The 15,914-nt window shown below is 41.3% G+C and overlaps 1 protein-coding gene across 7 annotated transcripts in view; it reads right to left on the bottom strand.

Moving 5' to 3' along the window:
- The window catches only part of nfixa (nuclear factor I/Xa), a 115,318-nt gene extending 105,081 nt beyond the window's left edge, over positions 1-10,237 (bottom strand). The window contains exons 1-2 of one of the 7 annotated variants that reach the window (XM_069697304.1): positions 9,309-10,237; positions 2,173-2,256 (exon numbers count right to left, since the gene is read on the bottom strand). In XM_069697304.1, the coding sequence (XP_069553405.1) occupies positions 2,173-2,256; positions 9,309-9,311 (87 nt within the window). In that variant the 5' untranslated portion in view covers positions 9,312-10,237. The remainder of the gene's footprint in view (positions 1-2,172; positions 2,257-9,308) is intronic. The other 6 variants (XM_069697302.1, XM_069697307.1, XM_069697310.1 and 3 more) reach the window with 6 other exon arrangements.
- Positions 10,238-15,914: the final 5,677 nt, after the last annotated feature.

The raw sequence follows: 15,914 nt of genomic DNA, 5'->3' as shown, positions 1-15,914 counted from the left end.
GATACACTGGCACAACAACCAGAAAAAGAATTAGACAGACAAGAAAAGAAAAGAGGAAAATACTGAATAAAAGTCAAAGAAAGTAAAGCGTATTGAGGTGTAGTGTTCCTTTCCCAAAGTCTCCCCCTTTCCAAACCACACCCCGCCACGGCACCGGCCCAAACCCAAACCCCAAAGCCTTTGTGTGCTCCCTCGCTTTCCCTCTTTCTCTTTCTGTCTACCCCTTTTTCTTATTCTCGGTGGTTCTTTTCAGTGACGTGTTTCTACTTTTCTGTGTTATAATTTTGTTGCTGTTCGTTCTCTCTTTCAGCTGTCTTCACTGTCCCTTTTCATTCGTCTGAACTTACTGCTTGTCTTTGTTTCTGGCTTCAGTCTGGCATTAGGTGTCCATCTCAGTATTCAACACGGGCGCTTGGCTGTAACAAACAAGCTATAGCAACCACAGGAGTTACAAAACACTGACGCTCAGGTTTTCTTTCCAAACTCTCTCTGCTCATGATCAAACAGTCTAAACATCACCTACGAAAGCCGCTCGAGTGCACAGGGATCTCGTGGTTTCGGAGACTATGTTTGCCATTAAAAAGCACATGAGAAAACCATATGGTGTGTCTAAAGTTAGCATGTTGTGGTCTCCCATTGACACACGGCACTACCCATATACTTGGTGTTTACCATTGCCTGTGGCTAAGCCATTAAATATTGAAAGTGATGTAGCATACTGATACTGCCATTAGCATGCTAAATGTGTGAGACAGGTGGTTGGGGCGGCCTTTCAAAAGGCAGGAAATATGTGAGCGGAAAATGTGTGTAACTGTGCCGTTTACTACGCCGTACAGTGTAAATATTGTTTGAGTAAGCTGTTCATGTGTGCTCTGGGAAAGAGCACGCCAGTCAAATGCATACAGGCATATGCAGTCAGAAAGAAATGGCTGACTGGCCGCTACGGCTAACAAGCATGTCATACACAGCGTGGATCCCAGAGACTCTATGGATCTGTTTGCAATCTGAGTGTGTGTGCAGAGCAATGTGTCACGCCTGCTGCTTTTTATGTGTTTACTCTGTGTAATAGATGCTCATACGTTTCCCTCAGACGGGTTTGGATTACTGCGTTTCCAACATTTTTATGTAGAAATGTATAGATTTATTTTGCTAGTCTGATGTCACCATTCCTTCATTTAAGCAGAAAATGAAACATGTCAGACTGCAGCACATGGGCCAAAGGAGCAGTCCTCCAGGCAGTCTAGCAGTCATTTGTAAACCTAACCTGAAACACAATTTTTTTTTTTTTTTTTTTTACAGATATATATATATATATCTGTAAAAAAAATATATATATATATATAAATAAATACATGCAACGGATGACACACAAAAAGTGTCCTGCAAAAAAATTCCTCAAATCTGTAATCTTAGTATTTTTTTTGTGTTTTAACTGGCTTCTAACTTTTGTCCTCAATGTGAAGAGAATGCGTGCCACAAAGCCAAACTTCTGCCAAGCGTAAATAAAACCATGTAAAAATACAAGTCTCTGAGACTTTCTGAGGAAATCTAGTGTTTTTGCAGGGCACTGTTGCCACATGTCAGCGCAGTCGACAGATGAATTCAGGACATCCATGATGACATGTGGGATATTTTACAGGAAATGGATGTATGAGCGAGCTAACGGCAGAATGTCAACACAAAACGTGGATGTATTTCCTGAACACATTAACCCCGGGGGCTCCAATTTAAAGCCAGAAGAATAAAGATAATATAGTGGTTTACATATATAGTTGTCCCCTTGCCGAAGTCGGACGCTGTAAAATGCTTCTGCAAAGTGCACTGATGAGTCTTTTGTATTCTGAATGCCCTCCCACTCTCAGCTGCAGAAAATCTTCACAAAGGAATAAAGGAGATTATTTCTAATGGACTGGACTTGTTTGTTTGTCCAGGAAATAAATCTTGGCACATCAATGCAACCACAACGACAGATACAGAGAGCTTGAAGTGTGTGTGTGTGTGTGTGTGTGTGTGTGTGTGTGTGTGTGTGTGTGTGTGTGTGTGTGTGTGTGTGTGTGTGTGTGTGTGTGTGTGTGTGTGTGTGTGTGTGTGTGTGTGTGTGTGTGTGTGTGTGTGTGTGTGTGTGTGTGTGTGTGTGTGTGTGTGTGTGTGTGTGTTTAGGCGTGTATATACCCTGTATGTATCGGACACGAGGAAACATTCAGGCATCCCTGGCCCTCTAGTAGGATCGTCGTTGACCAGGTAGGTGTCAGTAGCCTGAAAAACAGAGACAGAGGTGTGTCATTATAATTTTACCAGTTTAGTTGCACAGGGATTTTACCACGTTTTTTAAGAAACTCTCCATGGAAGCAGATCTTAAATAGTTTTGGCACAAAGGCACCAGGTGTTCCCGCGTTTGCTTCTTTGTACGACATCCAAGTAAGAAGAATCAATTTTGCAATGGGTTTTGGGTTTCATGCTATATATTCTAATATTTCAAGACTATATTATATCTGATATTTGTTGTTCTTTCAGAAAGGTTAAGATACTCTAGCCCTGATAAATAATGCAGTTTAATAAACAAAAAAAATACAAGATCAGAAAATCCTGAGACTTTATTAAAACCAAGAGGGACATTTTTGAGCAACAAAATTTTTTGAAACAGCCCTGAAATGTACCTGTGGTATGTCAGACTTTCTATACAGCTCCACAGCAATTGTACCATAAATCCCCAGTTAGACTGTCTGTAAGTACCACTGCGTATGCATGCATGTGTATGTAGGTGTGCATTCAGGGAGCTTCATTTGTATTCTAAGTCAAGCAGGCAGGCGGGCAGGCGTGCAGGCAGGCAGGCAGGGTTCTGGCAGGGCCCGGAGCTGTGAAATAGGCTCTCCTTGCAGTTCTGCCATTGATTGGATCAACCTATCCCACTCTACTTAGCTAAAGGGAGCCCAAATCCCACAGCCGCTGTGCCGTTCTGTGAAATCCTATTTCATTTCACAACTTTAACGGATAAAAAAGCATGCACACACACTTGTGCCAGCCCAAGACCCCATGCCACATTTATTTCGTGAACGGGAGCAAGGAGAAAACGGCGCGTCTGGTTGTGTGGAAATGTTTAAATGTACACACATATAGTCTCTTCAAAGTACAATAACCCATATGTATATACATTTTTTTCCACACCCATGTGCTCTCTGCCTCGCACGCAGCAACACACACACAAGCACACGCACACACCAGTGCACACGTGCATGCCACTTAGGCAGACACACAGACACAAACCCCATAATAAGAGCCAGACGTTGGCAGACCACACAGCCCTGAGTTGTGGTGAAAACAAAGGCTATTCATATCCTTCGCAATGAGAGGTCTGTACAGCTAACTCTCTCTCCCTCTCTCCCCTCGGCTTTTTATTACAGATAATCTGCACTCGCAAACCTTCCATTTTTCTGCAATTGTGCGATTTCTAATCATCTTTATTAGTCCATAAACATGCTTATTTTTTTTTTGGTTTAGTCTCTTTTTATTGCATCTTTTTATTGAGGCCCTGGACTCCTTGAGGGGGCAACACAGCGCCTATTGTTGAGTCTCTAGATGATGATGAAGCCAGGAACAGTGAGAGAGGCCTGCTGATAAGGCGGCAAGGCATTATGGGAAAAGGGTAGTAGAGTTCCTCACATGCACACATACGCATACATGCTGATACACACATGTATGCACACACAAGACAAAATGCAAGCACTCGAAGTCTGCCAGGCCACGTGTGTCTGATAAACGAAACGATGCTTCTGATTGGCTGGCGGTCAGAATAATGGCCTGCATCCACGGCACCTGTGCGGGGGTTCACACCAGTGCGAAGCTGACAACTACCAGCAAACAGACCACAATGCATCAGGTGTGCTGGAGCCTGTGTGATTGGCTGTCCCTGGCCAGAAACAGGGTCAGGTGCACCAGCAAGCCTTCCCTGATTGGTTGAGCTAAACCCAAAAAGCTGCGGGTGGGAAAGAACTGCTTTGATTGGCTGCCGCTGCCTCATTCTGCTGGTGAATGAGTGTCTGGCTGGATGGCTCTGGGACAACTGGGAGTGTGTGAGGAAACATACTGACTTTTTGAGAAAATCTTTGTACATATGTTGCTCTTCATAGACACAGAGCCTCGTCATTACCATCCTTTAACTTCACTTCAGGAGGAACAATATAAGCACAAATAAAAAGGCAACTGCACACCAACAATAGATCATTTGCTCTCATTTCATATTAACCAACCAACAAAGAGGTATTTAAATGCCCGCTTTATGTTGTCAGCCAAAGAAACAGGTGTTGATGAACCTCAATCCCATTGTGCTACAGTGAATAACATGAAGCTAATGAATGGGCTAAGCTCTGTACCTGCCACCAGGGAGGCCAGAACATACTGACTCCCTTTGTAGTAAACCCCTCAAAAAACTCCAGGCCCCCAAACATTCTCTCCTCCAGCAGTGTATGAATTATATATTGTACTATATATATAGAGCATATGCCCGGCCCATATGGCCAGCCCTGAGCGAAAAAAATCTCAAAGCCCTCCTTAATTAACATTTTAGAGGGAAGATTCGGAGGCGGGAGATTGAGTCAGTGACCTATTTGGAGTCCATCATCGCCCAATGCAAATGTGTTAATTGAGACAGATTTTCCTACTCCACAAATATGCGGAGTAGGGGATGCGGTGGAGGATTTTGTTTTTTGTTTTTTTGTCTGAACCATCTGATGTAAGGTAGGGGTATAGGATCTGTTTTAAACTGTGTTTCCTGCTGCTTCCACTGACAAAGGAAGACACTTCTCTTTCACTTTCCCCCTCTCCGTCTCACTCAGTGTTTCCTTGGCTCGCTCTCTATCTGTCTCTTTCTCTCTCTATGTGTTGACGACCATATGGCCAAATTCTTTGGAGGTGAGATCTCCGAAACCTGCTCACACACTCGCGCGCGCACACACTCACACATGTACACCTCCACAGAGCTTTGTGTATGAAAGGCACTGATGGTGGAATTTGTTCTCAGATGGCTCCATTTTAAAGCACATGAATGGCAACATATCAATGATCCTCCTCTCTATCTTTCTGTCTCTCTGCATCTCACATTAGCAATGACTCACAAACACACAAAAGTTACACACTAATTCAGCGCTTAACAAAAACTTACACTGCTCACACACCTGGTGCAGCCCCCTTCGCGTTTCCAGAAAGGATTTATTCTGGCTGCCACACAATCATCAACCGCAACCGCTCCCAGCACTGTCAGTCCTTCCTTTAAAAAACGTAATTATTATCACCACCATTGTGTCTTAAACACGTTTTTATCATCACGATTCAGTGGCTGAAAATAACACTGCCAATTTTAAGGCACGGGATGAAAATGGGGGGTGGGGAGAGGAGAAGAGAAGAGACGGTCCAGCCAACCTGCGTGAGATGGCAACCACTTCAAAGACGCCAGGCCGCACCGGCGATCTGTTCCACGGTGTGTGTGAGGAGTGTATGAAAGGCAGAAATGGCCGCCGTGTGAGTCCCTGCCAAAGCTACCTCAGGGAAAAATGTTGGAAAAATACGATTTTTCACACAGCCATCTCAGGGGGGTGACGAGAAAACAGGGAGGCTAAGAAAGAAGATGAGAAACTGAGGGGCTGCATTAAAAAAAAAAAAAAAAAAAAAAGATAGATGGATGGCTGAGCAGAGTGGGGCTAATTATTTCACTCCACTTGTGGGTCCTGAAGGTTTGGTTGGGTCAGAAGAACAGCCAAGATGCAGAGCTGAAGATTGCAGTTGGCTTAATTGTGCAGTTGTGTTTTACACAATAGTAAATGGTGGGATTCTGGATGAGGCATGAGGCACATGGTGTGAACAGTGAGTCTGTTAAGGAGGCCTGACTTCAGGAGGCAGGCGCATAAAAAAGATTCCGGATGACTTAAGCGAAAAACATTTGACGTATGTCAGAAATTTGACTGTGTGCATGTCTATGGTTCAAATCAATGGAAAGGTGAGGTGAAACTTCTGAATGCCTCGGTAATCGATTTAAAACTACGCCAGTCGTAACAATAGCTGCTCCAACTTCTTCATGTATAAAAAGAAAAAAGAAAAAGCTATCCTTCTGTCATTTTACCTAAACTGTTACACCGAAACAAGTTTGAACAGAGTGCACATTGTGACACACCCCAAGATTCACCAGGCCTGGCACTTTGCCTGTCAACGACTGATCTCGCTAGACAGGATGGACTGTGGCCTTAAGATAATACCATGCCAATTGTAACACACTGCAACATTTCACTGCCACACTGCTCGCACCGTACGCCTCCACCGTACATTAGGTAACCCAATGCCACTGGCAGCCCTTTTCCTACACGGATCCTTATTCAAGCTTTTTTTTAAATGGCCAAACCACACTCAGTTAAGGTCTATAGCTGCACTGGCTAAGTGCATTTAACAATGAGGTTTGGGCTGGTACAATCAGCCCTTTGTGTCACACAGCGACTGATCCATGGGGAGATTTTCTTGTGGTTATGGTTCTAATACATCAGAGTTTACCACAAAGACCAGGAAGCATAGAGTTACATTACAACACACACACATACACACACAGCATGACTCAATAAGGCGGCGCGTTGAGCTCATTTCAAATGTCTCACCCACTTCCAACTGCACTGAAATGAGACTCTGAACATTTATTTAATAATATGGGAAGGTTCACGCCCACCTCTCGACCTGGCACCAATAACTTTTTTGACTTTCATTTGACTGACAGGTTTTGTGGTTGGCAGGTTTTCTCTACAATAACCGCAGCACAACCAACTGTGAAATTATAGGCCCACAATCAAAACAAAATGAGGATTGCAATATCACTGCCAATTATGAACCATTGTCTAATGGTTCGCTTACCTGAAGAATTAAAGACAGATTATTGGACAGCCGACATCAGAACAAACCCACCAGGCCTACAATTTTTAAGCCTGTCAGTGTTGCTGTGCAGGTATGACTGGGTGTCACAGCAGCTGGGGCCAAACTACATTTTTGGCAGGTGACCCCATAAAGTTATGTAACACAGTTATTTAAAACACAGGAAAATTGTAATTCACATCCTACTAATGTGACAGAATGTGGACAATGTGCCCTTCATGACAGAAAACCGGGTTGCTCTTGACGATAAATGGCCACATGCAAACTGATGCTCTGATAGGTATTACTCAATACTGGAAACCTTTATTCACGTTCATGACACTGAAAATCCCCTTTACACTTAGATCATTTTAGATAACCTTCTGGATAAAACACCTCTGGCAATCAAATAAATTACACAATGGGTCTTTTGTAATGAATCAACATAGTGAATAAACAGAGCTGAAGTGTCTGCATCCCGAGAGATTACAAACAACGAAAGTTGTATAAACTACTGTTGCAGATTTTCCTGTATTGCAAATGACTTGTGAGATTTCATGTGTACCTCTTTTTTATGTTTATGTTTTTAAAGATTTACCTTTATTGGTGACGCAAAGACATTGCCCTTTTAAAACTATAATCAGAAGGAGTTTCAGTCTATATAAACTATCCCATTGTATTTCTAGGGAACAACTTGTATGGACCTCATACTTGCCAGAGGTGTACTGAGTTAAGTTGTTTTGTGTAAAAGCATAAATATACATACTATTTTAAATTGCAGGAAACTGGTTAAAGGGTTATATTATAGGACTGTTGTAAACTAATAAAATATTGAATATTTTCTGATCATCTACACAGTCTTTCTTACTATATTTCTGTGTTGCATCAACATCACCCTAAAATATTTAACAGGTTAACAGCTCCAATCTGAAATCTACGTCAACTCTCAAAACACATGAAATACAGTCATATTATGGCATCTATTACTTGAATCTCCTGAGTTGATGATGAAATATCAATTATTATGCAGGTCATAATTTTATTAGAGCATTTTAATGCCAAAGCTTTGATTTAAACAATAACAGAGATATAAAGCTGATGAATCAGCTGCGAAAAAACAACAACAAGCTGTTCTTTTTCAATAATAAAAATGCACCAGTTTTAAAGAACAAAATGACTATAAAATATAATATTTCTCTCTCTAAATGCTGCAGGATTTAAAGTGATAATCAGCTCATTATTTATTTCCAGATCAATAATAAATGCTACGGAGGTGTTCTACGTTCTCCATAGGCACTCTTAGCACTTGTTCTGGGGGCACAACGACGGTCTGTGTTTGTCACCTCACCTCCCCACCCCCTTGTAGTCGCTATAAAGTGTCATCAGCTACGCAAATGAAGTGCCCATTGATAAAAAAAAAAAAAAAAAAAAAAAGAGCAGCCGCATTCCGAGAGAAAAGACAGTCCTGGCGCAAAGTGGAGTACGGAGGAGCAGCCATGCGCCACACCGACTAAAAGGATTCTCACCGAATATGAACGTCATAATAACGATGACTAGATATATAGCGCACGTAGTATCTTTACATGCTCGCCTCTCAGATCTGCTGTCTGTGGTCGCATTTGTGTTTTACTATGTTTGATCTGAGCAACGCAGGAAGATCAGACTCCACGTTGGGGCCACTCAAAAGCCTCTGCAAACACTTGAGCCTGCACGTTGTTAACGCATCAGAGGGAATGCACTGATTTAAATCAGGATAATGATTCTTTCAATACCATGTCACAGACATAATTATTACAGTTACGTATTTGAGGAAATATTACGAGGATGACATAAGTAAGTGTTTGCAAAAAAAAAAAAAAATGCAAGCCTTATTTATCTTAAAAAAAAATAGAGCCGCATTAAATGCTACAAAAATATCAGACTTTCAGCACAGGCAATTAAATGTTTTTCAAAATGTGGACAACCAGTATTAATTGAGATGGTGTGTAATTATCAAATTTGGCGAACAAACAATGGTTACACATTACTCTCACACATATCTCCCTCTCTTTCTCTCTCTCTCTCTCTCTCTCTCTCTCTCGTTCTCGTTCTCTCTCTCTCTCTCTCTCTCACACACACACACACACACACACACACACACACACACACACACACACACACACACACACACACACACACACACACACACACACACACACACACACACACACATCCGTACGCGCACAGGTGTGTTGTATTGTCATCTGTGGCCTCACACTCCAGAGCCACCAGAGTTCTGATCTTGGACAGTGAAATTCAGAAATTCAAGACCCAAAAATAACTGCAGGGACGCAGTTAAACAAAATCGCTGTTTGTTTCTCTTCAGTTCTATAGACTTTACCCTATAGACCCAATAGAAGGGAACTATTGAGTTACACAGCACGTACCATTATAGCGTGGGGAGATCTGCCAACTCTCTCAATGCCCCATTTTCCTTTAAAAGTTCAGCTTCCAAAAAAAAGTGAGAGAGAGAGTGAGCGCTGAGGGAGGAAGACTTGGTCTCTTCGCTGTTGCCGGAAGCAAAAAAAAGGACCTTTAAACAAGTCGGCCTTAGGCCCAGACAGAAAAAAAACACGCTCTTCCAAAAGTGGGTCCACTCTGCAAGAGATAGGAGGAAAAGAGGACGGCAGCTCCGAGCCCTCCGTCTACCGCTGTCTGGCGTCAGATGCGCCCCATGTCCAGCAGAAGTCAAGGAGACGTCTGCGTCAAAGTCCCGAGGAGCGTCCTTCAGCCGCCAAAACTTGTCCAGCAGATTGGGAGACGCTAAAAAACTCCCCGAAATAAAATGAATAACACGATCAAATTGATGGACGGGAGAGGTGATGCAAAGTAAGTTGTGTTTATATTATTTTTCCGCGTGCAGCCCTTAAAGTCGAGCAGCTTCTGTGTCCAAAACGTGTCCAAAAGCAGCTGTCTCCTACGCCGCGCGTCCGATCTGTTTTACTCTCGTATCTCTCTCTCTCTCTCTCTCTCTCTCTCTCTCTCTCTCCTCTCTCTTGGTGCAAACACACACAAACACACACACACGCGCGCACACAAGGAGTTACACACAAACGGGGGGACACCCCTGGTCCCTCGCCGCCTCCTCCTCAAAGCTGACGAGATGAAAGAGCAGCTTGCGTTTTGCTTCTTCAAATCGCTCCAGCCTCGCCGACAGCAGAATGCCTGCACAGCGACAACACGTCGTCGGTCCGGGCTGCAGCGGGGCTCCGGATGCCTCGGTGCGTAAAATGGAAGGTCTGCGCGCGCTCCGGCAGCGATAGATTGCTTCCCTCCCCAAAAATAGCAGCCACTAAATAGCTCACCTCACCAGCATGTGTCCTGTGTACACACATACACACAAAATAATAGACGGGGAATTAGGGCAGTTGTTTACAGTGAAGGTGGGGGCCATGCTTTAGGCGGCGGCGTCGAACGGGTGAATTATTAGGTGAATTATTAATAAAGCGAGCGGTGTGCAGTCTGTCGCGGGGAGAGCGGAGCGGCCAGGGGAGCAGCTGGGGCTTTAGGAGCATTAGGAGGACCAGCGGCTAAATCACGGACTGTGGGGATTATGGGCTGCACTGGCTCCTACCTACCGCCTACATGTACTGAAGGTTTCAGAGTGGCACTGTGGGCACGAGCCGAACTGCTCCGATGTCTAATTTGAATGCTTATTAATGTTACAACCCGGAGCAGAGATCAAGCAACAAAATAGGCTATGTTCTTTCAGGGTGAAATATGGCTACAAAGAGCAAGTGAAGTCTGTGTTTTCATGCAGCAGATGACGTTTAACACCCCCCCCCTCCCCCCAAAAAACAAAAAACTTGTCAGTTATCAGTCACTGAGTCTCCTGACATGGAGGAACAGGTTTCTTTTTAAAGGAGGATTTATCATGTTTGAGACTGGTAGAATTATAATGCACACACGGAGGTTATATATTCTTTTCTTTTTTTTAATTTTTAATGTTGTTATTCTTATTGTTGGCAGTATTAATGGATTTTTAGCAAACCTTGCCTTTAAGGCTGTTCAACACTTCACTAACACAGATGTATTGTTACGGAATGACGCAGTGGAGCAACAGGATTAAATGTGTCTGAGATGTAACAGAGTGCAGACGTCAGCAGTAAAAGAAATGACTTTAGGGAAATTACAATTTTTTTTTTTAAATTTTTTTTTTAAAGAAAGTGCTCATTGTTTGAGGGACTTCAGGCCAGCAGCACTACCATCACAGAACAACAGATCTGCCACTAAAGAGAGTAAAACACAAGTGCACATGCTCCCTGGTTATCAAGGATAAGGGGCCAAAAGGAAGTTCAAAACCTTCAATATAAGAAAGTCGGTTGATTGGAGTCTGCGCATGTTCTGGAGTGAGGAATTAAACCTTCTTATATACATGAATTTGGCCAGAAGGACTTGCAGGGACACCATGTTGCTCCCCCCTCCCCGCCCCTTCCAAAAAAAGGGCATGGAACAAAGAAAATGGTCTATAAATGATATAAAGTGATTTTTTTTTTAAAAAATTTAAACTCAGGAAAACGACAGCAACAATTTTAGAAAACAAGTTGAAACCACCTCTGAGGCTCTTGGCGCAGAGCCTAATCATATTTAAAAATCCACTTCTTCTGGTTTCAAGTTTCAGGCTTTGTTAAACAATTATAAACGTCTGGTTCAAATAAATGAAACAATAGAAATATTTTCGTTGCTGCTGCAGATGAATGCAGCACCTGATCCTTACTGAGTGGATAAATCAGCACGAAGCTCATTTCTGCATGTCAAGTCTGCGTCTTCTCGGTCGTGCGCGTGTGTCGTTATCCGTCTCTTATTTTTTTGTTTTTGTTTTTTAAGTCAGACGTCTAATGACATTCCTCCAACATGACGGTTTATTAATTATTAAATGTTGACCTCCCCACACATTTGGCCACATTAATTAATCATATCAAAATGAATTTCGTTTTTGTTTCAGCCTAATTTGGAATATTCAATTTAATATGAAAATGCGTCTGTGGTGGGATGACATGTTTTTTGTTTTTTTAATTTTTGTGCCGTTTTAAACATTTTATTGTTACTATTATTATTTTAGTAACAGAGGCCCCTATGGTCCATTTACTCAACAGCAAAGATAAAATGTGTCGCTTTTGTTTCTACTAGCTATAGTTTTAATGTTTAAGTCAACATCAGCCTCCGCAATGAAAACCTGATTCTGGTAATTAGACTAAAACAAAAAGAGAAATAATAAAGACTAATCTAACACTTTGTCAGCAGGTCAACTGGATTATGCATTTTACCCTGTCTATTAATGCCTGTATTTCAATGGATATATTTTAAATTTATATCTTATTATTATATTAAATATTTGTTCTATATGGACCAATGTCATTAATTTGAAAACAAAAAACATGACTATATAATTGTGCATGTTCTCAAATGACAGTGTTAAATGTGTTTTCTTGTGACTGTTTTAGTTATTGCCATTTTTTTTAAATTTATGAGCTATTTATTATTTGTGCTCTGGTCATTTTTTGGGACATAAAACAAAAAACTGGAAGTAGCTGCATTGACAAGTTAAGTAGGCAAGTTGAGCAATCACTTCCATTGATGATGTAACAGTTACCAGAGTTGATGAAAGGTTTAACATATAATACATTTGTAATAATAAGAATCATTATATGCATTGACTGAAGGACATATCTGTGTAAGTTTCTGTATAATTCATCCCCCCTCCCCCCATTATTGTTAAAATAATAATTCTCATGTCTTTTTGCAGATGCTGAGGACTCTGGAGCTCACACGTGCCCGAAGGCCTGTTTCGCAAATGACCTTTAATTTGGAAAAACACCAAAATGTGCCTCTAAACCCTGAATAACCCCGAAACATTATATTTTATTCTTAACATTAAATTCACAAGTATGAAATTTGCACAGTTGGGCCAAACTGTGCACTCAGCACGATCAACTGTAGCCTGAAAGTTGCAGAAGGCCAGGGACAAATTTTATCTTCTACAAGTTTATAGTAACAAATCATTTTAAAAAACAAAGACGAATCTATAACATTTTATGAAAAACGTGTTTTTTAAACGAAAAAAAAGTGGCGTATGTTTCAAAGCTTCATCAGTGTGCATCAAATATAATATTTATAAGCCTTGTCATCATACAGCCAGGTGTTTATTTGACAAACATCTGACCACAAATTAAATGTAAATAAATTTTTAAAAAAGGAAAAGAAATGCTCCACAAACATCTGAGCTCTAAACCTTAAAACTACAAGAAAATCTTCCTAAAGCTAAACATCTTCAAAAAATACAGAGTCAATTTGAAAATTCACACAACCCCCTCATTCATTCAAGATCAATTTTCGTGATGTGGAATTTTCCAAAAGCAGGCCTATAAATAAAGGAGAATTAATCCTGACCAATATAAATGAAATAGTTTAATATACGATGTAAACTCGACATACAGTCTAATAGATTTGTTAAAGCAAGTAGAAATCATAACTTACAAAATAATGTTTAAAATTTTCTGATGAAAATTCTGAACACAGAATCATTAATGCAACATATAGGAAACCTACATGTATTTGTATATTAATGTGGCTTAAATAATCATTTATAGTCCCTCCTCCTGATGCTGATACACCATATGTTTATGGCAGTTGACCTCGTTTTAACAATTGGCATGTTTTTCTCACAAATCCTGCTGACAAAAGTGTTGGTCTGAATTTAACGTGATCTCTGCAAACCTGTTTCCAACATTTAAAAAATGAACAATCGGCTGCTGTATTTAGAAAAAGACAGGGAACATAATAATAAAGACAATATTATCGTGTTATGTTATTAAAACAAATTATAGAAGGAGACCCAACAGAAGAAAAAAAAATCAAATGTTTTTTTGGAAGAAAACCTAAAACAAAATTGAATTTAATATTGGGTTGAAATGTTCCAAAAGTTACTAAACAAACTGTGGGATATTTGTTGGCGTGCTCTAATCATGCAAGGCAACTTATGAGTGTCAATTAGACTGAGCTTTGGGTTAATGAAAGCCCTGAGCGGTGAGTCTCACCACAGCCCCCTAAACCAGTTATTACTGCAGACCACAATGGCTCTGATAGCACGCTGTTTTAAGACCCAGCATTATGTGGGCAATAAGTTCCCTAAACCTCACTGTGAGAAAAGAAGGGCACATTGTGGGATCAGGCAGGCAACGTTCAGACAACACTCAAGGACTTTTTCTAAGTCCAAAACGCTTGTCTGTAAACCCCGAAACCAATCAGGGGACATTTATTTTCACTCCAAATTACAAATTGTAGATCCCAGGCTGGAATACAAGCGCAAGCCATGAATGAGCGGTTGAAATTAATGATCAGGGAATGAATTAAGACACGGAGACGATCTGATGGCTCTGAGATATTGTAAATATTCCCTCATTAGTGATTGACGTGGTGTCAGGTGAGAGGCTCATATGGGAACCAAATACAAATCAGAATTTCCACTATAAACCCTCAATCAACAGGTACACATTTTTATCAAATAAATTGTTCTATTTTGAGGTCTATAATAAGGATGTAACAATATGAGGAAATTGCTTAAATTATTGCAAACAGCGGTCAATCCAGCAGGTGTGTTACAGCCTCATCTGTGAGGTAGGAACACATCGTTTCTCTTTTCAGCCCACAAAACAAAATCTTAAAAAAAGTCTGATTTGTCTCAAGATGTTGTTGATTTGTTATTACAAAAGATGATAGAGACAATAAATTAAATGAATTTGTCTGTGTGAACCAAAGCCTGAACAAAATAATTGAGGTCATCAGAAGGGCTTATAGTCTCCAGGTGAAACAAACCAAGAGACCTTCACCTGAGCAAACAGAAAACCGACAGTGCAAACAAAAACAGCTTCAGCGGCTATTCTATTTAGAAATGTACAAAAACTAGAGCGCGTTAACATTAACATTCCACACACAGTGGCTGTAAACAAAATTGCACACAATGGCTACAAAAGGGACAATCGAATAGAAAAAAAAAAAAAAAAAAAGCAAAACATAAATGTGCTGGAGGACAGAACTATTATATCAGACCAAGAAGACCAATTTCAGATTTGAGCAATTATTGAGAAAAACTAAACTGCACAGCTACAAACTACAGCAGACATGAAAAAGAAAAAAGCAAAGGCCTCAGTCCTGCAGCAACTCTTCCTATAAAACCACTTCAATGTGACTCTTGACTGCACTACTGACATCTCCTCCCAGCCTGCTCTCGCTGCTCTCTGCTGCAGTGAAACTGAGGGAAAATTAAATATACACTCTTACAAAACATACTCTGTACTGAGATCATACATCAAGCTCTTATTTTTTTCCCCTCTCTACAGTCCTCATTTCTCTGCCTGCTAAAAGAAAGGGCCTGGAGAGTCCTGCATCTCCATGCGAAAAGTGCAACAAGCGGTGGAAAGGAGAGGAAAAAACACAAGGCTCTTTTTGTCTGCGGCGGCCGAGGTTTTATCCCTGCATTGCAGAGTGTTGTCTAGCATTACAAATCTCAGCCCTGGCCTGGATGGACACGGGAGGGCTCTGCTGGCCCTGCTCACACTGTCTGCATCCTTTACGCTCTGCCATGCAAATAAACCCAAATGAGAGAGCAGCTGAGGGAAAAAAAAAAAAAAAAAAAAAAAAAGCGGTGGAAATGGAGAAAAAAAGACAAGATGGAAGGAAGGGAAATCGGAGGGGAGAATGAAGGATGGGGTGAGCTAGACAGAGGAAATGAAGAAATGTATGTGAAAAGTAAGGAAGGAAGGGAGGAAATGGTTAGCTTCAAGTAGCTGCATAGGGACAAAAAGAGAATAAGTCTGGGTGCGCTTGTGTGCAACGCAGAGAGAAAAAGAGCGGGTACTAACCGGCCATTGGAGGGGTGAGGAATGCCTGGCCCTGGCACAGGGGAATGGGATGGAGGGTGGAGTATGTTCACATTGCTGCTGCCAGCTGAGCACATTCCCACTACAGAGTCATGGAGACTTTTTAACCTACAG

This window comes from Brachyistius frenatus, unplaced genomic scaffold (assembly GCF_029030835.1).
Source record: "Brachyistius frenatus isolate BFR_SWC_R1_liver_20210118 unplaced genomic scaffold, ASM2903083v1 Contig_23, whole genome shotgun sequence".
Lineage (NCBI taxonomy): Eukaryota > Metazoa > Chordata > Actinopteri > Embiotocidae > Brachyistius > Brachyistius frenatus.
The sequence above is the reverse complement of the archived record's forward strand: the minus strand, read 5'-3'. Positions and strand labels throughout refer to the sequence as shown.